This window comes from Symphodus melops (assembly GCF_947650265.1).
Source record: "Symphodus melops genome assembly, chromosome: 8".
NCBI classification, from domain to species: Eukaryota; Metazoa; Chordata; class Actinopteri; order Labriformes; family Labridae; genus Symphodus; species Symphodus melops.
The window spans coordinates 495,494-511,333 of NC_136698.1; the positions used below are offsets into that span (position 1 = coordinate 495,494).

Genomic DNA, 15,840 nt, shown 5'->3' on the forward strand with positions numbered 1-15,840 from the left:
AACTGATTGTCTCTGTTTAGGTGGCTCCATGTTTGCGGTGGATGAGGGGTCCTCAGCCTGTCTCTGTGGGGGGGTTCTTGGGGCCTCGGACCCCGACAGCCCCCCGGACCAGCTGATCTTTCACCTGGAGACCCTCCCCCTGCACGGCTTCCTGGAGAACACGCTGCCAACGCCTGGCTCTGAGAAGAGCAACGCAGGAGTGCGAGTTGGTGTGTTACTATGTGTATTATTATTGTGTGTGTGTGTGTGTGTGTGTGTGTGTACACTCAGCATCCATACCTGAACTGACCCCCCCCCCCGCCCCCCCCCTTCTCACCCAGAATCCTTCAGTCTCGTCCACCTGACCTCCGGTTTCATCAACTACGTCCAATCAGAAAGCAAAGGAGCAGAGCCGACGGTCGACCAGCTGTCCATCAGTGTGAGTGACGGGCTGCATCACTCCGCCCCCGTCCCTTTTTACATCATCATCAATCCGACCAATGATGAGAGACCTTCACTGCTGCTCGCCAACTTCACCGTATGTTCACCTCAGAAACACCTTTCCACCATTTCTAAAGTTGAAGTTGTTTAATTCACCTTGTTTTCCTCTTCCTGACGGAGCTGTAAAGTTTCGCTTTGTCTCCGCCTCCTGCAGGTGAGGGAGGGCGGGATGAGGGAGCTGACTCCCTCCGTCCTCAACGCTTTCGACCTTGACGCCCCTCCGGACGTTCTGACCTTCATCGTGGAGCAGCCGCCTGCTCACGGCAGCCTGATAAACGCCATCTACGGCACAGAGATGAGCCGCTACAAGGAGATGGGAGGCGACCTCCTGCAGAGGAGCCTCCCTGTCACCTCCTTCACCCTGCAGGAGCTCCGACAAGGTGAGAGCGACATGCACACATCACACACAGGGTTCAGCACTGAAGGACGCCATGATAACCTGACGTTTTTTAAAAAGATTATCAGGGTCATGTAGGCATGCACGATGACCGCACGCTGCCCAAAAGTTGTTTATCAGAAGAAAATCAGCCAATTCCAAAATACTGAAAAAGAGTCACAAGAACAAGAAGCTGCAGGAAGCTGAAAACAAACGGCCCAATGGTCCTACCGTCCTACTGTTTCTGAACAGTGTGCTGACTCCTCGATACCAGTATAACCAGTATACCAGTTTAATCTCGTCCTTTTCTACAAATCCCGTTACACTTAGCTCCCCCTGCAGGCCTGGAGTTCTATAGGACAGACTGGATCAATAAAGTATCTGTCGAACCAGATGCAGTGTTGAAGTGTGTTAGCTTACATGCTAATAGGCTTTTGAAAGGAAACCATTTAAGGAAGACATGTTTGGTATTATTCTTTACTTTTAGACTCCTCCTCTTCCTCCCTGTCCTCCCTTTCACCTGCACCCCCCCCCCCCCCCTGCAGGCATGAAGATCGTGTACATGCACGATGACACAGAAACCCTGAAGGACGCAGTGGCTCTGCGGCTGACAGATGGCGTCCACACGGTGCGGGGGACGGCTCAGGTCACCGTGCTGCCGGTCAACGACGAGAAGCCCCGACTGCTCAAGTACACAAACACACACACACACCTACACACACACACACACACACACACACACACACACACACACACACACACACACACCACACACGAGATGTGACCTGATACGAGGATTTAGTTTCTAATTCGTGTTAATGCAGCATTTCTGGAGATAAGTGACTGTGAGAGGTCAAAGGTCATGGTCAGGGTTTTTTTTTTTCTTTTAAGGCTGTGATGAAGATGAAGAAGTTTTTTACTTTACACACACACACAGCGTCTGCTCGCTGGTTCTTTATTGTGATGTCATGAGTCATAACACGTACAGATGTGTTGGTGGTGACGTTGTGATGTCGGCGTCACTGAGCGTTCAAACGCTCGTCTGACTTTACTCTAAGAAAGTTGACTAAAGGTCCCGAACCCCCCCCCCCCTCTTCTGTGAAGTGCTCAGCAGGAGGGGGAGGTCAGGGGGGGGTCATTCAGGGAGGGGGGGCGTGCACACATGTGGCCGGTCGCTCTGCATGAGTGGGTGTTTAGCTGTGGCCCCTCCCCCTGCCCCCCCACCCATAATATTTTCATTTGAGTGATTGGGATTTTGCATCCTTGACTGAGCCTTGTGGTGGGGGGTTGAATTGGTGTGTGTTCGGGGGCGGGTGTGTGTGTGTGTGCTGGCACGGGCCGAGCTGGTGCTGTAAAGTGCGGCGAGGCAGAAGTAACGCTCAGACTTGGCAGATGCCGGCCTCCTTGTTTTCTGCGTTCCTGCAGGATGGACGTGGCAGCGTCTGTCCTGAGCGGATTTTACTTCCAAGTGAGGAAGCAGCCAGACGGTTTCTGATGTTCACCCCCCCCCCCCCCCCCCCCCACACACACACACACACACACACACACACACACACACACACACACACACACACACACACACACACACACACACACCAGCCCCAAATCCACGCTGATAAAACCTGCTTACACAAACTTTCACCTTCCTCCTGTTTGAGTCACAAAGTCGCTCGGTCAGGATCCGGAGGTTTTAATGGAAGACGGACTGAAGAGGCTGCAGGCTGAGCTGCTGCTAATGTTAGCTTAGCTTTAATGTCGCCCCTCTGTTTGTCTCTAAAATGAGAAGAACCATTCCTCAGGTTGCTCGGTTTGTTTGAGTCCGAGAAATTTTTTTGTTTTTGTTTTTGAGGTTTGAACGGGAGCTGAAGTATCTGTTCGCTCCTCCCTGTAATTATTCTTATTTTTAATGAAGTTTATTTGAGGTCGTTCGGGTTAATAGAAATCAAGCCGCCGTGTTGAACATGGCGCCGACTCCTCTCATCATCATCCTTGTTTTTTCTTTTTCCTGTGTGTCTGTGTGTTTCAGGAATGCAGGCCTGCAGGTGGACTCAGGTGAGCGCAGGGTGATCTCCAACGTGGTTCTCGAGGCTGAGGATCTGGACACGCCCCCAAACCAGGTGTTCTACTTCCTCAACGCCGCACCGCGCTTTGGAACACTGCAGCTCAAGGTGAGGAAACAACCGGCACGCTCAGAGTCTCCCTGTGATCCCCGCAGGCGGCTGCTGCAGGAGTCAGGATCCAGAATCTAGACTAGTTTAGATTCTGCTCCTGAAGGGTCTGGATTTGTTTGGACCAGAGAAGGTAGGCGGGGCTTTGAAGGCCGTTTTGGACGCCCCTGGGTTTGCCAGATATGAGAGCAGTTATCAGAACATATGATTTGTTTGGTCCTGCTGGTTCTGACGTGTGTGACTCGTCTGCAGACAGAGTCCGGTTGGAGCGAGCTCTCGGCCGGTCAGAACTTCACTCAGGACGACGTGGAGATGAACCGTCTGTGGTATGCGCACGCCGCCGCCACCAACGCCGCCGGATTCAAAGGTCACGACAGCTTCCGCTTCACCCTCAGCGACCTGGACAACGAGAGCCCGGCGCAGAGCTTCTTCGTATCCGTCCACACCGTACAGAAAGGTAGGAGGGGCGGGGCCAGAGGTAGGAGGGGCGTGGCCATATGTAGAAGGGGCGGGGTCAGAGGTTAACTCACCAGGATCAGAAAATCTCCCTGTGCTTGCAAAGTGGCATTTTGCCCCGCCCTCAATAGAGAGGTCAAAAGGTCAAAAGGTCAAACCTGAGTTTAGAGTCTTAACACTGGTTTGGAAGAAACATGGATCCTGTTTTTGTTCAAATAAAAATAAAAACAGGATCCATGTTGAAAAATATCCTGTTCCAATGAATCGACTTCTCCTTCCTGTCGGTTCACTTTCAAAGTTCTTCCTGATCGTAAATCAGATGAAACGATTTCTCGTCGACGTTTCAACTTTTTCGGAGCCAATAAAAAAATAAAAAAAACCTCAGACTGTAAAGTTTTTATGACGACAACATGAAGAAGCGTGTTCTCACTGTGCACCTTCTGCCCCTCTCTGCGGCCGCTCTCTGCCCTGCTTCATGTATAATTGATCGCCCCTCCCTCACCGTGCCAGCTTTACCAGTCGGGTGAACACCGGAACCTTCTGGCTCCGAGCCCTCTGATCCTGGAGGAGCCGAGGTGAGAAAGCACCGGCCTCCTCAGCCGCTGAATAATTAACGGAGGGGAGCTGGAGCAGCTGTGGAGGGGCGTTGGTCCGTCTCCTCGGGGTGCTCCGCCACCGCCGCCACCGCCGCCGCCAACAACACACACCAAACGTTTACATGTGACGGCCTCCCATAAGTTTTTTTACTCTAAACTTCTGCCATCCGGTGGAGAGTTTAATAAGAGTTCTTATTTCAGGCTTATTTGGCTTATCTGAGAGGTCAGAGGTCACAGCCGAGCACGCCCTCTGTGGATGGTCACGTTTCACCGAGCGATGGCTGAATAAAGACGCACAGCACCCACAGCTTGTACGTTTCTGCTCCGTGTTCACGCCGTGTCCGTAGTTCCACGTGATCCCTTTAAGAAGGACCCGACCCTGGCCGCCTCGCTCTGCTGTCTGTGTTGCCATGGCAACAGGCATCAATACTGTCAGAATCCTGTCAACCCATCTGTCCGTTGTATAAAACCACCTTTTCCTGTTTGAGGTGATCCCAGCTCTCATTGGACGAGAGGCGGGGTGAGACGTTGATCTCCGCCCTCTTTCTGCCTCCAGGTGACTTGGTGCTGCTGAGCAAGGCAGTGCGTCTGTCCGAGGGAGAGCGGGTCGTCCTGAACACAGACATCCTGCTGGCGTCGGACTCGTCGGGTCGTCCGGAGGAGCTGGTCTACACCGTGTCCGTCCCGCCTCGACGCGGCCTCGTCCACGCCGTCCATCAACCCGGGGTCCCGCTGCTGTCCTTCACGCAGCTGGACGTCGCCGCGCACCGAGTGTGTTACACCCACGACAACAGCCACCACGCCGACAGCGACTCCTTCAGGTGAGGACACGCCCACAACGCCACGCCGTCACCTTCACGCAGGTCGAGAAGATTTTACTGTCAAACAGGAAACGTGACACAAACGTTTAAGACGTCTGCTGAGAAAGAAGCCGAAAATAACATCTATGGAAACGAGGCCTAGCGGTGATGTCATGCACGCCATGTACAGAGTCTGTCATCTCAGCGGCCTTGGGTTTGAATCCGACCTCCGCCTTTTCCCGCTCGCCCTCCTCCAAACTGTCTCTCTCCAGCTGTCCCGTCCAATCACTGCAGGGGGGCGGGGGGTGGGTTTGGTGGTGTAGCGGTTCGTTTGCTCAGCTCACGTACGGAGGGCGTTTGATTCCGACCTCGATCCTTTACTGCATGTCATCCCGCTCTCTCTCTCCTGCAAACACTTCCTGTCTCTCTTCAGCCGTCCGCTCTGACAAAGGAATAAAAAAAAAAAAACTTTCAAAAAAAGTCAACAAAGTGATCCCAGGGCGCCGATGATCTCGTGGTCAGTGCGTGCGCCCTGTGGAGGCTGCAGTCCTCCGATCCGACCTGTTCTGTCTGCTCTCCCTTCACTTTCATATTTACAGCATAAAGAGCCACAAAATCAACCTTTAAAAAAATGCTTTGTAAAATAATAATCTGAGTCCACGTTGACCAAACATCAGCTGAACTCTGTTGACCGCAGCGCAGCAGGAGAGTCTGAGGCGAGGACGTTTGGACACGCTGAGCGCCGAGGGGGGAAAGACCTGAGCGTCAGGAGACGAGAGGCCGGGCTGCAGCATGTTTATCTGCCTTCACAGCCAATTTGGCAGCAGCAGAGTTATTTAAGGTGGGGGGGGGGGGGGGGGGGGGGGAGTGTGACCTGGAGTGTGTGCAGACCCCGGGTTTGTCACCCAGACTTCTGCTGCCCCGACCGGCTGCTGATCTGGCTCTAAAAGGAGCGAGCAGATCGCAGCCAGGAGTCCGAGACGGACGACTGAGAGAGGACACTAACGGGTCCCTTCAAGTCCGTCTCTGAGAGCCGGAGACCTGCTCGTCCTGCAACATAACCCTCCCCGTCTTTGTCCCGCCCTCTGTCCTGTGATTGGCTCTGTCCCGTCTCATCACGCCGCCTCAGCTCGATACTCTCAACGTCCCGTTTCAGTCTGTTTTAACGCAGCAGTGATGTGACCTGGACGTCATCTGGACGGATCTGCAGACTCAGGTGTGCTCACATCTGAAGCACACACACACGCACACACACACACACACACACCTGAGCATCAGTGTGTGTGTGTGTCGTGTTGCCGTGACAGCAGATGATGAATGGGCATTATTAGAGAACAACAACAGCGCTGGCCAGAGCGCCGCCACAGACGGCCTTCCCTGGGCAAATATGGCCGACATCGAAGCCAGATGTTACACTAAGACCTGCCTCTGTGTGTGTGTGTGTGTGTGTGTGTGTGTGTGTGTGTGTGTGTGTGTGTGTGTGTGTGTGTGTGTGTGTGTGTGTGTGTGTGTGTGTGTGTGCGTGTGTGTGTGTGTGTGTGTATGTGCGCGTGTGTGTGTGGGGTTGTGGTGGCCGGTGTGCCGGTGTGCCGAGGCCCGGGGCAGTTTGTCAGCTGCAGGGCTGAGAGGCAGATTGTGTTGGCAGAGGACTGAGAGGAGTACAGGACACACACACACTCACACACTCACACACACACACACACACACACACACAGAGAGTGCCACAAATGTTCTTGTTTGATTTTTCTCTTCTCAGTTTCGTCGTCACAAATGGCGACTCGTCCCGTAGCGGCACTCTGCACTTCGCCATCGAGCACGGCGACCGCATCCCGCCGACCCTGCACCAGAACGCGGGCCTGCAGCTGCAGGACGGCTCCACTCAGACCATCACCTCGGAGCAGCTGCAGCTCACAGACCCTGACACGGCCGCCGCCAACCTGAGCTTCGTCATCACGCAGCCGCCGCAGTACGGTAAACTGCTGCTGGGAGGAGTCCCGATGTCCACGCCGCTCAGGTTCACCCAGACGGACGTGGACGAGCTGAAGGTGGCGTACAGACACGACCACAGCAGCCCAGCAGAGATCGACAGGTTCTACTTCCTGCCGACGGACGGGAGCAACAGAGGGTACCTGGAGTTTGGGCAGCTGAGGGAGGAGCCGGCTGTTTTTAACGTTCAGGTGAGAAACAGGAAGTGACCAGAGACAGAGGACAGGCGCTGACAGGAAGTGACCAGAGACAGAGTACAGGCGCTGACAGGAAGTGACCAGAGACAGAGGACAGGTGCTGACAGGAAGTGACCAGAGACAGAGGACAGGCGCTGACAGGAAGTGACCAGAGACAAGTACAATAGCTGACAGGAAGTGACCAGAGACAGAGGACAGGTGCTGACAGGAAGTGACAAGAGACAGAGGACAGGTGCAGACAGGAAGTGAACAGAGACAGAGGACATGTGCTGACAGGAAGTGACCAGACACAGAGGACAGGTGCAGACAGGAAGTGACCAGAGACAGAGGACAGGTGCTGACAGGAAGTGACCAGAGACAGAGGACAGGTGCTGACAGGAAGTGACCAGAGACAGAGGACAGGCGCTGACAGGAAGTGACCAGAGACAGAGGACAGGTGCTGACAGGAAGTGACCAGAGACAGAGGACAGGCGCTGACAGGAAGTGACCAGAGACAAGTACAATAGCTGACAGGAAGTGACCAGAGACAGAGGACAGGTGCTGACAGGAAGTGACAAGAGACAGAGGACAGGTGCAGACAGGAAGTGAACAGAGACAGAGGACATGTGCTGACAGGAAGTGACCAGACACAGAGGACAGGTGCAGACAGGAAGTGACCAGAGACAGAGGACAGGTGCTGACAGGAAGTGACCAGAGACAGAGGACAGGTGCTGACAGGAAGTGACCAGAGACAGAGGACAGGTGCTGACAGGAAGTTACCAGAGACAGAGGACAGGTGCAGACAGGAAGTGACCAGAGACAGAGGACAGGTGCTGACAGGAAGTGACCGGAGACAGAGGACAGGTGCTGACAGGAAGTGACAAGAGACAGAGGACAGGTGCTGACAGGAAGTGACCAGAGAGAGAGGACAGGTGCTGACAGGAAGTTACCAGAGACAGAGGACAGGTGCAGACAGGAAGTGACCAGAGACAGAGGACATGTGCTGACAGGAAGTGACCAGAGACAGAGGACAGGTGCTGACAGGAAGTGACCAGAGACAGAGCACAGGTGCTGACAGGAAGTGACCAGAGACAGAGGACAGGTGCTGACAGGAAGTGACAAGAGACAGAGGACAGGTGCTGACAGGAAGTGACCAGAGACAGAGTACAGGTGCTGACAGGAAGTGACCAGAGACAGAGGACAGGTGCTGACAGGAAGTTACCAGAGACAGAGGACAGGTGCTGACAGGAAGTGACCAGAGACAGAGTACAGGCGCTGACAGGAAGTGACCAGAGACAGAGGACAGGTGCTGACAGGAAGTGACCAGAGACAGAGGACAGGTGCAGACAGGAAGTGACCAGAGACAGAGGACAGGTGCAGACAGGAAGTGACCAGAGACAGAGGACAGGTGCTGACAGGAAGTGACCAGAGACAGAGGACAGGTGCTGACAGGAAGTGACCAGAGACAGAGGACAGGTGCTGACAGGAAGTGACCAGAGACAGAGGACAGGTGCTGACAGGAAGTGATCGCAGCACGAGCATAAAAAGATCAAATATGGAACATTTAAACAGATATATACTGCAATTCTCTTTTTATCCAGCAGAGGGTGTGGTCTGCTTTCAGTGTCTATTGCAGACATGTTGTGTACTGGGAGGGTTTGTTTCAGGTAGAGCACTTACATAATTTGGGCCTGAGAGGCTTCCGGAAGACGCTGGCGAGCGCTGGCGTGTCGTGGTAGACGGGTCGACTCTCAGGTGGACGAGGGAGGTACACACATAAATATTTAAAGAAGAGAGGAGCAGGTGAGCCAAGACGTCCCCCAGCCTCCTAACAATCACACGTTACCTGTTTACACACACACACACACCCCCCCCCCCCCCCCCCCCACACACACACACACACACACACACACACACACACTGAAGCAGCCAGGTGGCTAACACGCTGGCTGGACAGACCGTCCAGAGACTAAGAGAGACCGGAGTTATGTGATTTGATGATATGTTTGCTCGTGTGTGTGTGTGTGTGTGTGTGTGTGTGTGTGTGTGTGTGTGTGTGTGTGTGTGTGTGAGAGACTTTATGAATATTTGACAGAAATTAATGATTTAATTCTTCATAGAGAGGACACTCCTTTAGGCCGACACAACTGGAAGACATTTATTTCTTTTTTAAAGCGGCGCTGTCAGGCTGGTCTGTTCCCGGTCCTGGTCCAGATCCTGGTCCTGGTCCTGGTCCTGGTCCTGGTCCTGGTCCTGGTCCTAGTCCTGGTCCTAGTCCTGGTCCTAGTCCTGGTCCTGGTCCTAGTCCTGGTCCTGGTCCTAGTCCTGGTCCTGGTCCTGGTCCTGGTCCTGGTCCTGGTCCTGGTCCTGGAACATGCAGCGCTATCAGGCTGCTCCTTTAACTCATTCAGACATGAAGCCACATCAGTAACGTTTGAAACTCTGAGGGTTTCATTTCTGTCTCAGCCTCAGTTTCAAATTAAAAACACTTGAAGGCTCTTTGCTTTAACTCTAAATTTCATTTACACTTTAGATTATTGGATTTTTAAAAATTGATCAACAAATAAATCAAGAAGGAAAACGTAGATATTTTATAAGTAGAAGCACGGCAGAGTCTCATCAGGGTTAAAAACCTGGTTCCAGCTTCTGTCAGACCACTGTGAATAATTTGAGTTAATCCGTGATCATACGGAGGTTTAATCTGAAGGATGTGAAGGTTTCAAACACTTTTATTTTATTTTATTTTTGGGACTTAAAAGAACCGATCGATTAATGGAGGTAAGAATGAGCAGATTAAAAATCAGGTGTGGAAGTCGTCGAGGTGCTGAAACATGTGTTTATATGTTTTTATGTTTAAAGGAAGCTTTACTTCATTAAACATGTTTAAATCAGTGTGATGATGCTGATTCTAACACATGAGCAGAGCGACATCTGCTGGTGAAAACACAGAACTACACCTCTAACAGTCACAATGAATCAAATCATCTCCTCACGCAGCACCTTAAAAAAACACAATGACAGAAGTTCAGGATCAATGTGTCAATGAGAAACTTTATTCATAAATCAGTTCATGACATCTTTAATGGGGAGTCAGTTCAAAACACACACACACACACACACACACACACACACACACACACACACACACCAATATAAAAACAGTGGTTTTCACTCCTCTCCACCTGACTCAACTTTAAAATCACAACAACGACAAAAACTATATAAAACTATATAAAACTATATAAAAACTAATATTTACAAATCACCAGAATAAACACAACGTTCACCAATCACACTTCACAAACAACATCAGAGCAGCCAATGAATGTCAGGAAGGTTCTGAATTAAATCCTCAATTAATCCATGAAATTTCAACAAAGTACCAGGATGTCAATTCTCCCAATAAATAAATAAAGTGTCTCACTGGGAATAAAACCTGGGTTAAAGTAAATCTTTTGTCCAGCTCCCTCCATCAGGACAAATATGTCACACAAGCTAATGAAAGTATCGTGGTGCGTTCAGGTGCAACATGTGGACCGGACGCCTCCCAGTCTGACCACCAGGAGGAGCCCCAGCACCGTGGTGGACCTGGGTGGCGGTCGATACGGCGTCTTCATCACCTCCAAACACCTGCAGGCCTCGGACCCCGACAGCCCCGCGGAGGAGCTGGAGTTCTCCATCAGCCGGCCGCCTCACTTCGGGTACCTGGAGAACGCCGTCACAGGTGAGCCCAGGGGTTGCCTAGCAACAGATGGATGAACTTCATGAGAGGATCCATGTTCTCTGTCTGCTCTCACAGGAGCGTACATTAAAGGTCGTTTCACGCAGCGGGACGTGGACCAGCGTGCCGTCGTGTTCGTCCTCCCCGTCGACATGGAGGTGACGGCCGACAGCTTCGAGTTCCGCCTCATCGACCCCGCAGGAAACACGGCGCTGCCTGACATGTGGGTTTGTAGATAGATGATGATCACGTACAAAGACGGGATGAGTCCCTCGTGGTCAAAATACAAACGACCATTACTTGACTGTACGCCTCAGAAATACTTGACGTGTTGTTGTGAGCGTATGAAGGACTCAGCCGAGTGTCTCCTGCAGACTCGATCTGTCCTGGTCTCGCGTGGAGTTGTCGGCGACCTGCTACAGAACGTGTGAGACGGCGGGGACGCTTCAGATCCAAATCCAACGCAGTGGGAAGAGTGAGGACCCGGCGTACGTAGCGATCCAGGTACCTTGTCTCTTGGTTTAAAGTAAAATGAACGTCATTATAAATCTTTGCTGAGTCCTTCTTTAACATGTTTGTTGGCTCAGGTGGAGGAGGGATCAGCCAAACCAGGCAGAGATTTCACCCACAGCACAGCCGCTCTCATCCAGCTCGACCCAGGTCAGGACTCTGCTCATTTACAAAGCGCAATGACGATGCCTCCTGAATAGAATAAAATAATATTCTAATGATGACTATTATCTAAAGTACCAAAAAAACTTCACATCTCCTCCTCTTCAATCAGTGTCCTCGCTCCTCTTCATCATGTGTGTGAAGTGTGTTGTTGTAAATCCACTCTGATCCTGTATTTGATCATGTCTATAAACCCCTCTATTTCAGCCCTGCTCAGAACAGGCTGTTTCTGTGTCTGTAGCTTTAAATATGTAAATGAGCTGTGTCTGGCCACGCCCCCTCTCTGGAAGGGCTCGGGTGTACTCGCTGCTTTCTGGCTCCATGTCCTATTGTTTACGGTGAGAAGGCAGACTCAGAGGGCAGAACAAACACCTAGCTGTGGGAGTGTCACCCACCTGGGGGAGGGGCTACTGCCCTTTGTGATGTCATGAAGGGAACATCTCCAAACGGCCTGTTTGAGCACACATTTTCTGAAAAGTGGAGCAGGCAGAAGACGGAGAGGATGGACTTTTCTCATCATTGGGGGGTTTGGAGACAGACATGTTAGAGCACTGTTAGAACAGTTTATTTAATTTGAGACCTTACATCATTCAGTAACGTCTCGTGTGTTCAGGGGTCAGCATGAAGACCTGGAACATCTACCTGATAGACGACGGCTTGGAGGAAAATCATGAGACCTTCACTGTCTACCTGAAAAATCCGAAAAACGCCGTTCTGGGACAGAGAACCTCGGCCAGTGTGGAGATCATCGACCCCAGAGGAGGTAATACAGATGAACTCCTAAAATGTAGAGCAAAAACCAAACCTGAGTCTGAATCCCCCCCTGAGCTTGTGAAATGTAAAAGTCTGTGTTTCAGGCTTTCTATTTAGAGATCTGTGTTCAGATCAGGACGAGCTGAGGTTTGTGCATGGTTGATGTTCTTTAGAAGGAACTTATATAACCATAAAGAAGACGGAGTACTTTCACTTTTCTGTTTCAGGACGGTGCGATCCAGACGACCTAAGAGTGGAGGAGGACGAGAAGCGACTCCCTCCTCTTCCTCCTCCTCCTCCTCCTCGCCTCCCTGACCCCCCCAGGCCGAAGGAGGACCCCGTCACAGACATCGAGGCGGAGCTGCTGTGGGAGAACCAGCCTCACCCTCCACGAGGAGACGTCCCAAACCGCCGGCCCTTCCTGGACTACGGAGAAGGAGAACCCCAGGACCAGGCGGCCCCCGGCTTCACCCACATCCCCCCCCAGAGCAGGCAGCAGCCGGGGGCCGGGGGGGCCGGGAGCGCCGGACACAAGGGAGGAGTAAAGGTGAGCTTGATCCTCGACTTCAGTTTGTTCATCGAGACTTTTATATGAAATATATTTAAATAGTTTAACCCCTCTGCTGCTGCTCAGATCCATCTGTCAGGAGAGAGGAGGTCTGAGGAGAAGGTGTGGACGGTAAGATCCAGTTTATTCACACACACACACACACACACACACACACACACACACACACACACACACACACACACACACACACACACACACACACACACACACACACACACACACACACACACGTAGGGTTAATCTGTTTCTGCTCTGGCATCAGTTCCACAGTCTGACTCCTCTCCGGCTGGAGGAGCTGAAGCCGGGCGATGTCGGGTGGAGTCGTTGGTCTCACAGTCGCCTCCTGCAGGAGCTCCCGGTGGGTGACCCTCCTCAGATGGATCATCCAGAACCCAGACACCAGCCAGAGCTACGCCAACGCAAGGTGGACACACACACACACACACACATTTCTTTTCAGTGTGTCTGCTGCTTGTAAAGTGGACTCATGATTGTGCTTTTTAAAAAACGGAGACAAACACCGTGTTACGGTCTAAGTGCGCCCCCTTTATACGACATGATGATTGTTCTGTGATGTTTATGGTCTGGGTCTAGTCTCCGTCTCTGAGCACTCTGGTCTCAGTGTAGTAGAATATAAAATGCTTGTGTGTGTTTTGTTTGTGTACTCAGACGGGGAAGTCTGTCACCAGCTCGTGTCCTGACGGTTGGACTCACTACAGGAGACGCTGCTACGTGGTCGGCTCGTCTGTGGCGAGCTGGGGGAGCGCAGAGAGGACCTGCTCGCTGCTGTAAACAACACAAACACATTCATGTCCCTCCGTTTTATTTACACTTTCATCTTTAAGGGTTTCCTTTACATTTGGGCTGTCAAACGAGAAAGAAGATTACAAGTGTCCTTTTACACCACTGTGACTACAGGACAATAATCTACAGTGAGACAAAAAGGGACAAATAAACTGTGATTTAAAAAAAGACAGACATTCATTTCAGACTTTAATTCATCATAATTAACTAGTTAATGCTGACAGTCCTCATTTAAAATCATAGAGTGGATTTAAAAAGTGGATATAAGAACTCCCTCCGGTTGTTTCTGTAACTGCGAGGACTCCTCTCGGTGTGTGTTTGATTCTTGTTCTGATGATTCTGTTCAGATTCAACAGCAGCCTGACCAGCGTGCGCTCCAGAAGAGACATGACCTGGCTGTGGAAGTTTGCAGGGAGGAAGCCATTTTGGATCGGTGAGTGATCAAACAACGTTCAACAGTCGAAGCAACAACGTGTAACTTTTCCATCTTTAAAAAAAAAAAGTTGTTTTAAAAGTACGACCAATAAGGAGAAAGGCGCCTCTTTTCAGCGCTATGTTACTTTGTTAGCGGGTCGAGGTCATTGTCAGCCATCACGTCAGAACCAAACCTGCATCATGTGTCTGACTCCTCGTCACGTTCCTCAGGTCTGTCTGGAGGTCCTGGTCGCTGGATGTGGGCGGATGGTCGCTCAGTGTCCTTCTCCAGGCTGAGGGGGGCGCCGCCGGGCGGCAGTGAGTCCGACGTAGGCTCTGACTGCGTGTTGGTGGAAACGCCTCGAAGCTGGATCTCCACGAGCTGCTCCCCTGAAACCCAGCACACGTTTATCTGCTCCTCTTCAGCTCACACTCACTGAGACGCGCTCAGCTGATTCACTGCTTCCCGTCCTTACAACCTCTGTGAACATGTTACATATTTAATGACACGCTACGATGCTGCTCTGTACATTAGTTCATATTTTATATTATCATAATAAAGACTGATGCACAAACCAAAATAAGACTCTTTATTTAAGAACTGAAAACTATATCCTCGCACAAGAGTCACTGAATGTTTTTACTTTTGACCTTTCTGATTATTCTTGCATGGTTTTACTTCATAATAAAACATTTTCAGTGCAGGAGATTTATTTCAAAGTATGGTGAAACTCTTCTCTACATTTTGTGTGCTCAACAGAGCATTTCTTATGCCAAAATTATCTTTTAGAAAAATCTGGAAAAAACGTTTTTTATCTGAGGAAAAGTCTTTAAAAATGTTAGATATTTCAAATGTACAGAAATGTAATCTATGGCAATTTCTGTCAGCAGAATCAATGTTTGTTGAATTGTTTTCCTCCTTATGTTTGTGGATTTATTGACCCTTTAAGCATTTCAGAGGCAGTCTGATGTGTCGCCTAATAATCAGCAGAGGGCAGCACAACAACAGGTAAAGCCTACATCTACCAACAACAACAACACTGCTGTGTTTCCAGAAAACAAGTCTTTTCTTTTAGTAGCTCACTCAAACAGCAACACAAACTTAAAATCAAACGGAAAATGGTTTCTAGAGTGTAGAAGAATTCGTCCTTGGATTGCAGGTGAGTAAAATCATATTTATCTTTATTGTAATAATTAAAACTTTGAGATTATAGGAGGCGTTTTTCTTATAACAATAAACAGTTAGGCTAATTAATTTAATGAATGATGATAGTAACAAAACAACACTTTTACTGTAGCCTAGTGTGTAGGCTACTAGCTTACAGATAGCTTACTGAGTGACCAAGGACAGCTTAAAAAAGATGGATAAGCTGAGATACAAAACATTTAAACGTCACTTTGAGTATTTTTGTCTTGAGGAAATTATTCCATATCCGTTTTTATTTGGAAAGCAACACGTTTACAACCAAAACGTAACGTTCAATGCATCTGTTTTTGTCACGTTAGCTCTTTAGCTTACTCTGTGGGCGGTTACCATAGCAACAGAGTTTTAACGTTCGTTATTGTCTTTTCGGCGCGAAAAGACGTTTCTGAAAACAGCGTTTTGCCACTTTCATGGAGGCTGTGGTCGAAGCATAATCTGTAAGTATTTAATTACATTTTAAATGTACTGAATGCCTCGAAGTATTTAATGTAAAAGAGCTATTAAATGAAACAACGAGGACGACAGGTTAACCATCTGAGGCATTAACTGATGTGTTAGACCTACACCATTTTTAAAGAAGGACACTTCAACTCAATTAAAAAGATTTGTCTTTTGTTTAGCACACATATTTATAAAGCTTTTTTTAGATTACAATTATTAGCA

The 15,840-nt window shown here is 50.1% G+C and overlaps 2 protein-coding genes and 1 long non-coding RNA gene across 3 annotated transcripts in view; 2 read left to right on the forward strand and 1 right to left on the reverse strand.

Annotated features, from left to right (window-relative positions):
- The window catches only part of frem1b (Fras1 related extracellular matrix 1b), a 33,840-nt gene extending 19,019 nt beyond the window's left edge, over positions 1 to 14,821 (forward strand). The window contains exons 19-37 of the mRNA XM_079351149.1: positions 21 to 209; positions 321 to 517; positions 635 to 860; positions 1,402 to 1,546; positions 2,883 to 3,024; positions 3,277 to 3,481; positions 4,633 to 4,897; positions 6,633 to 7,053; positions 10,561 to 10,762; positions 10,838 to 10,982; positions 11,134 to 11,263; positions 11,347 to 11,419; positions 12,045 to 12,194; positions 12,412 to 12,731; positions 12,819 to 12,863; positions 13,018 to 13,179; positions 13,425 to 13,543; positions 13,907 to 13,992; positions 14,205 to 14,821. Of these exons, the coding sequence (XP_079207275.1) occupies positions 21 to 209; positions 321 to 517; positions 635 to 860; positions 1,402 to 1,546; positions 2,883 to 3,024; positions 3,277 to 3,481; positions 4,633 to 4,897; positions 6,633 to 7,053; positions 10,561 to 10,762; positions 10,838 to 10,982; positions 11,134 to 11,263; positions 11,347 to 11,419; positions 12,045 to 12,194; positions 12,412 to 12,731; positions 12,819 to 12,863; positions 13,018 to 13,179; positions 13,425 to 13,543; positions 13,907 to 13,992; positions 14,205 to 14,413 (3,431 nt within the window). The 3' untranslated portion in view covers positions 14,414 to 14,821. The remainder of the gene's footprint in view (positions 1 to 20; positions 210 to 320; positions 518 to 634; positions 861 to 1,401; positions 1,547 to 2,882; positions 3,025 to 3,276; positions 3,482 to 4,632; positions 4,898 to 6,632; positions 7,054 to 10,560; positions 10,763 to 10,837; positions 10,983 to 11,133; positions 11,264 to 11,346; positions 11,420 to 12,044; positions 12,195 to 12,411; positions 12,732 to 12,818; positions 12,864 to 13,017; positions 13,180 to 13,424; positions 13,544 to 13,906; positions 13,993 to 14,204) is intronic.
- rab3b (RAB3B, member RAS oncogene family) overlaps positions 1 to 15,840 on the reverse strand; it is a 75,545-nt gene that overhangs the window by 16,145 nt on the left and 43,560 nt on the right. The window lies entirely within an intron of this gene.
- LOC306828681 overlaps positions 15,372 to 15,840 on the forward strand; it is a 61,535-nt gene continuing 61,066 nt past the window's right edge. Inside the window, exon 1 of the long non-coding RNA XR_013779762.1 lies at positions 15,372 to 15,614. This is a non-coding gene — a long non-coding RNA (uncharacterized lncRNA). The remainder of the gene's footprint in view (positions 15,615 to 15,840) is intronic.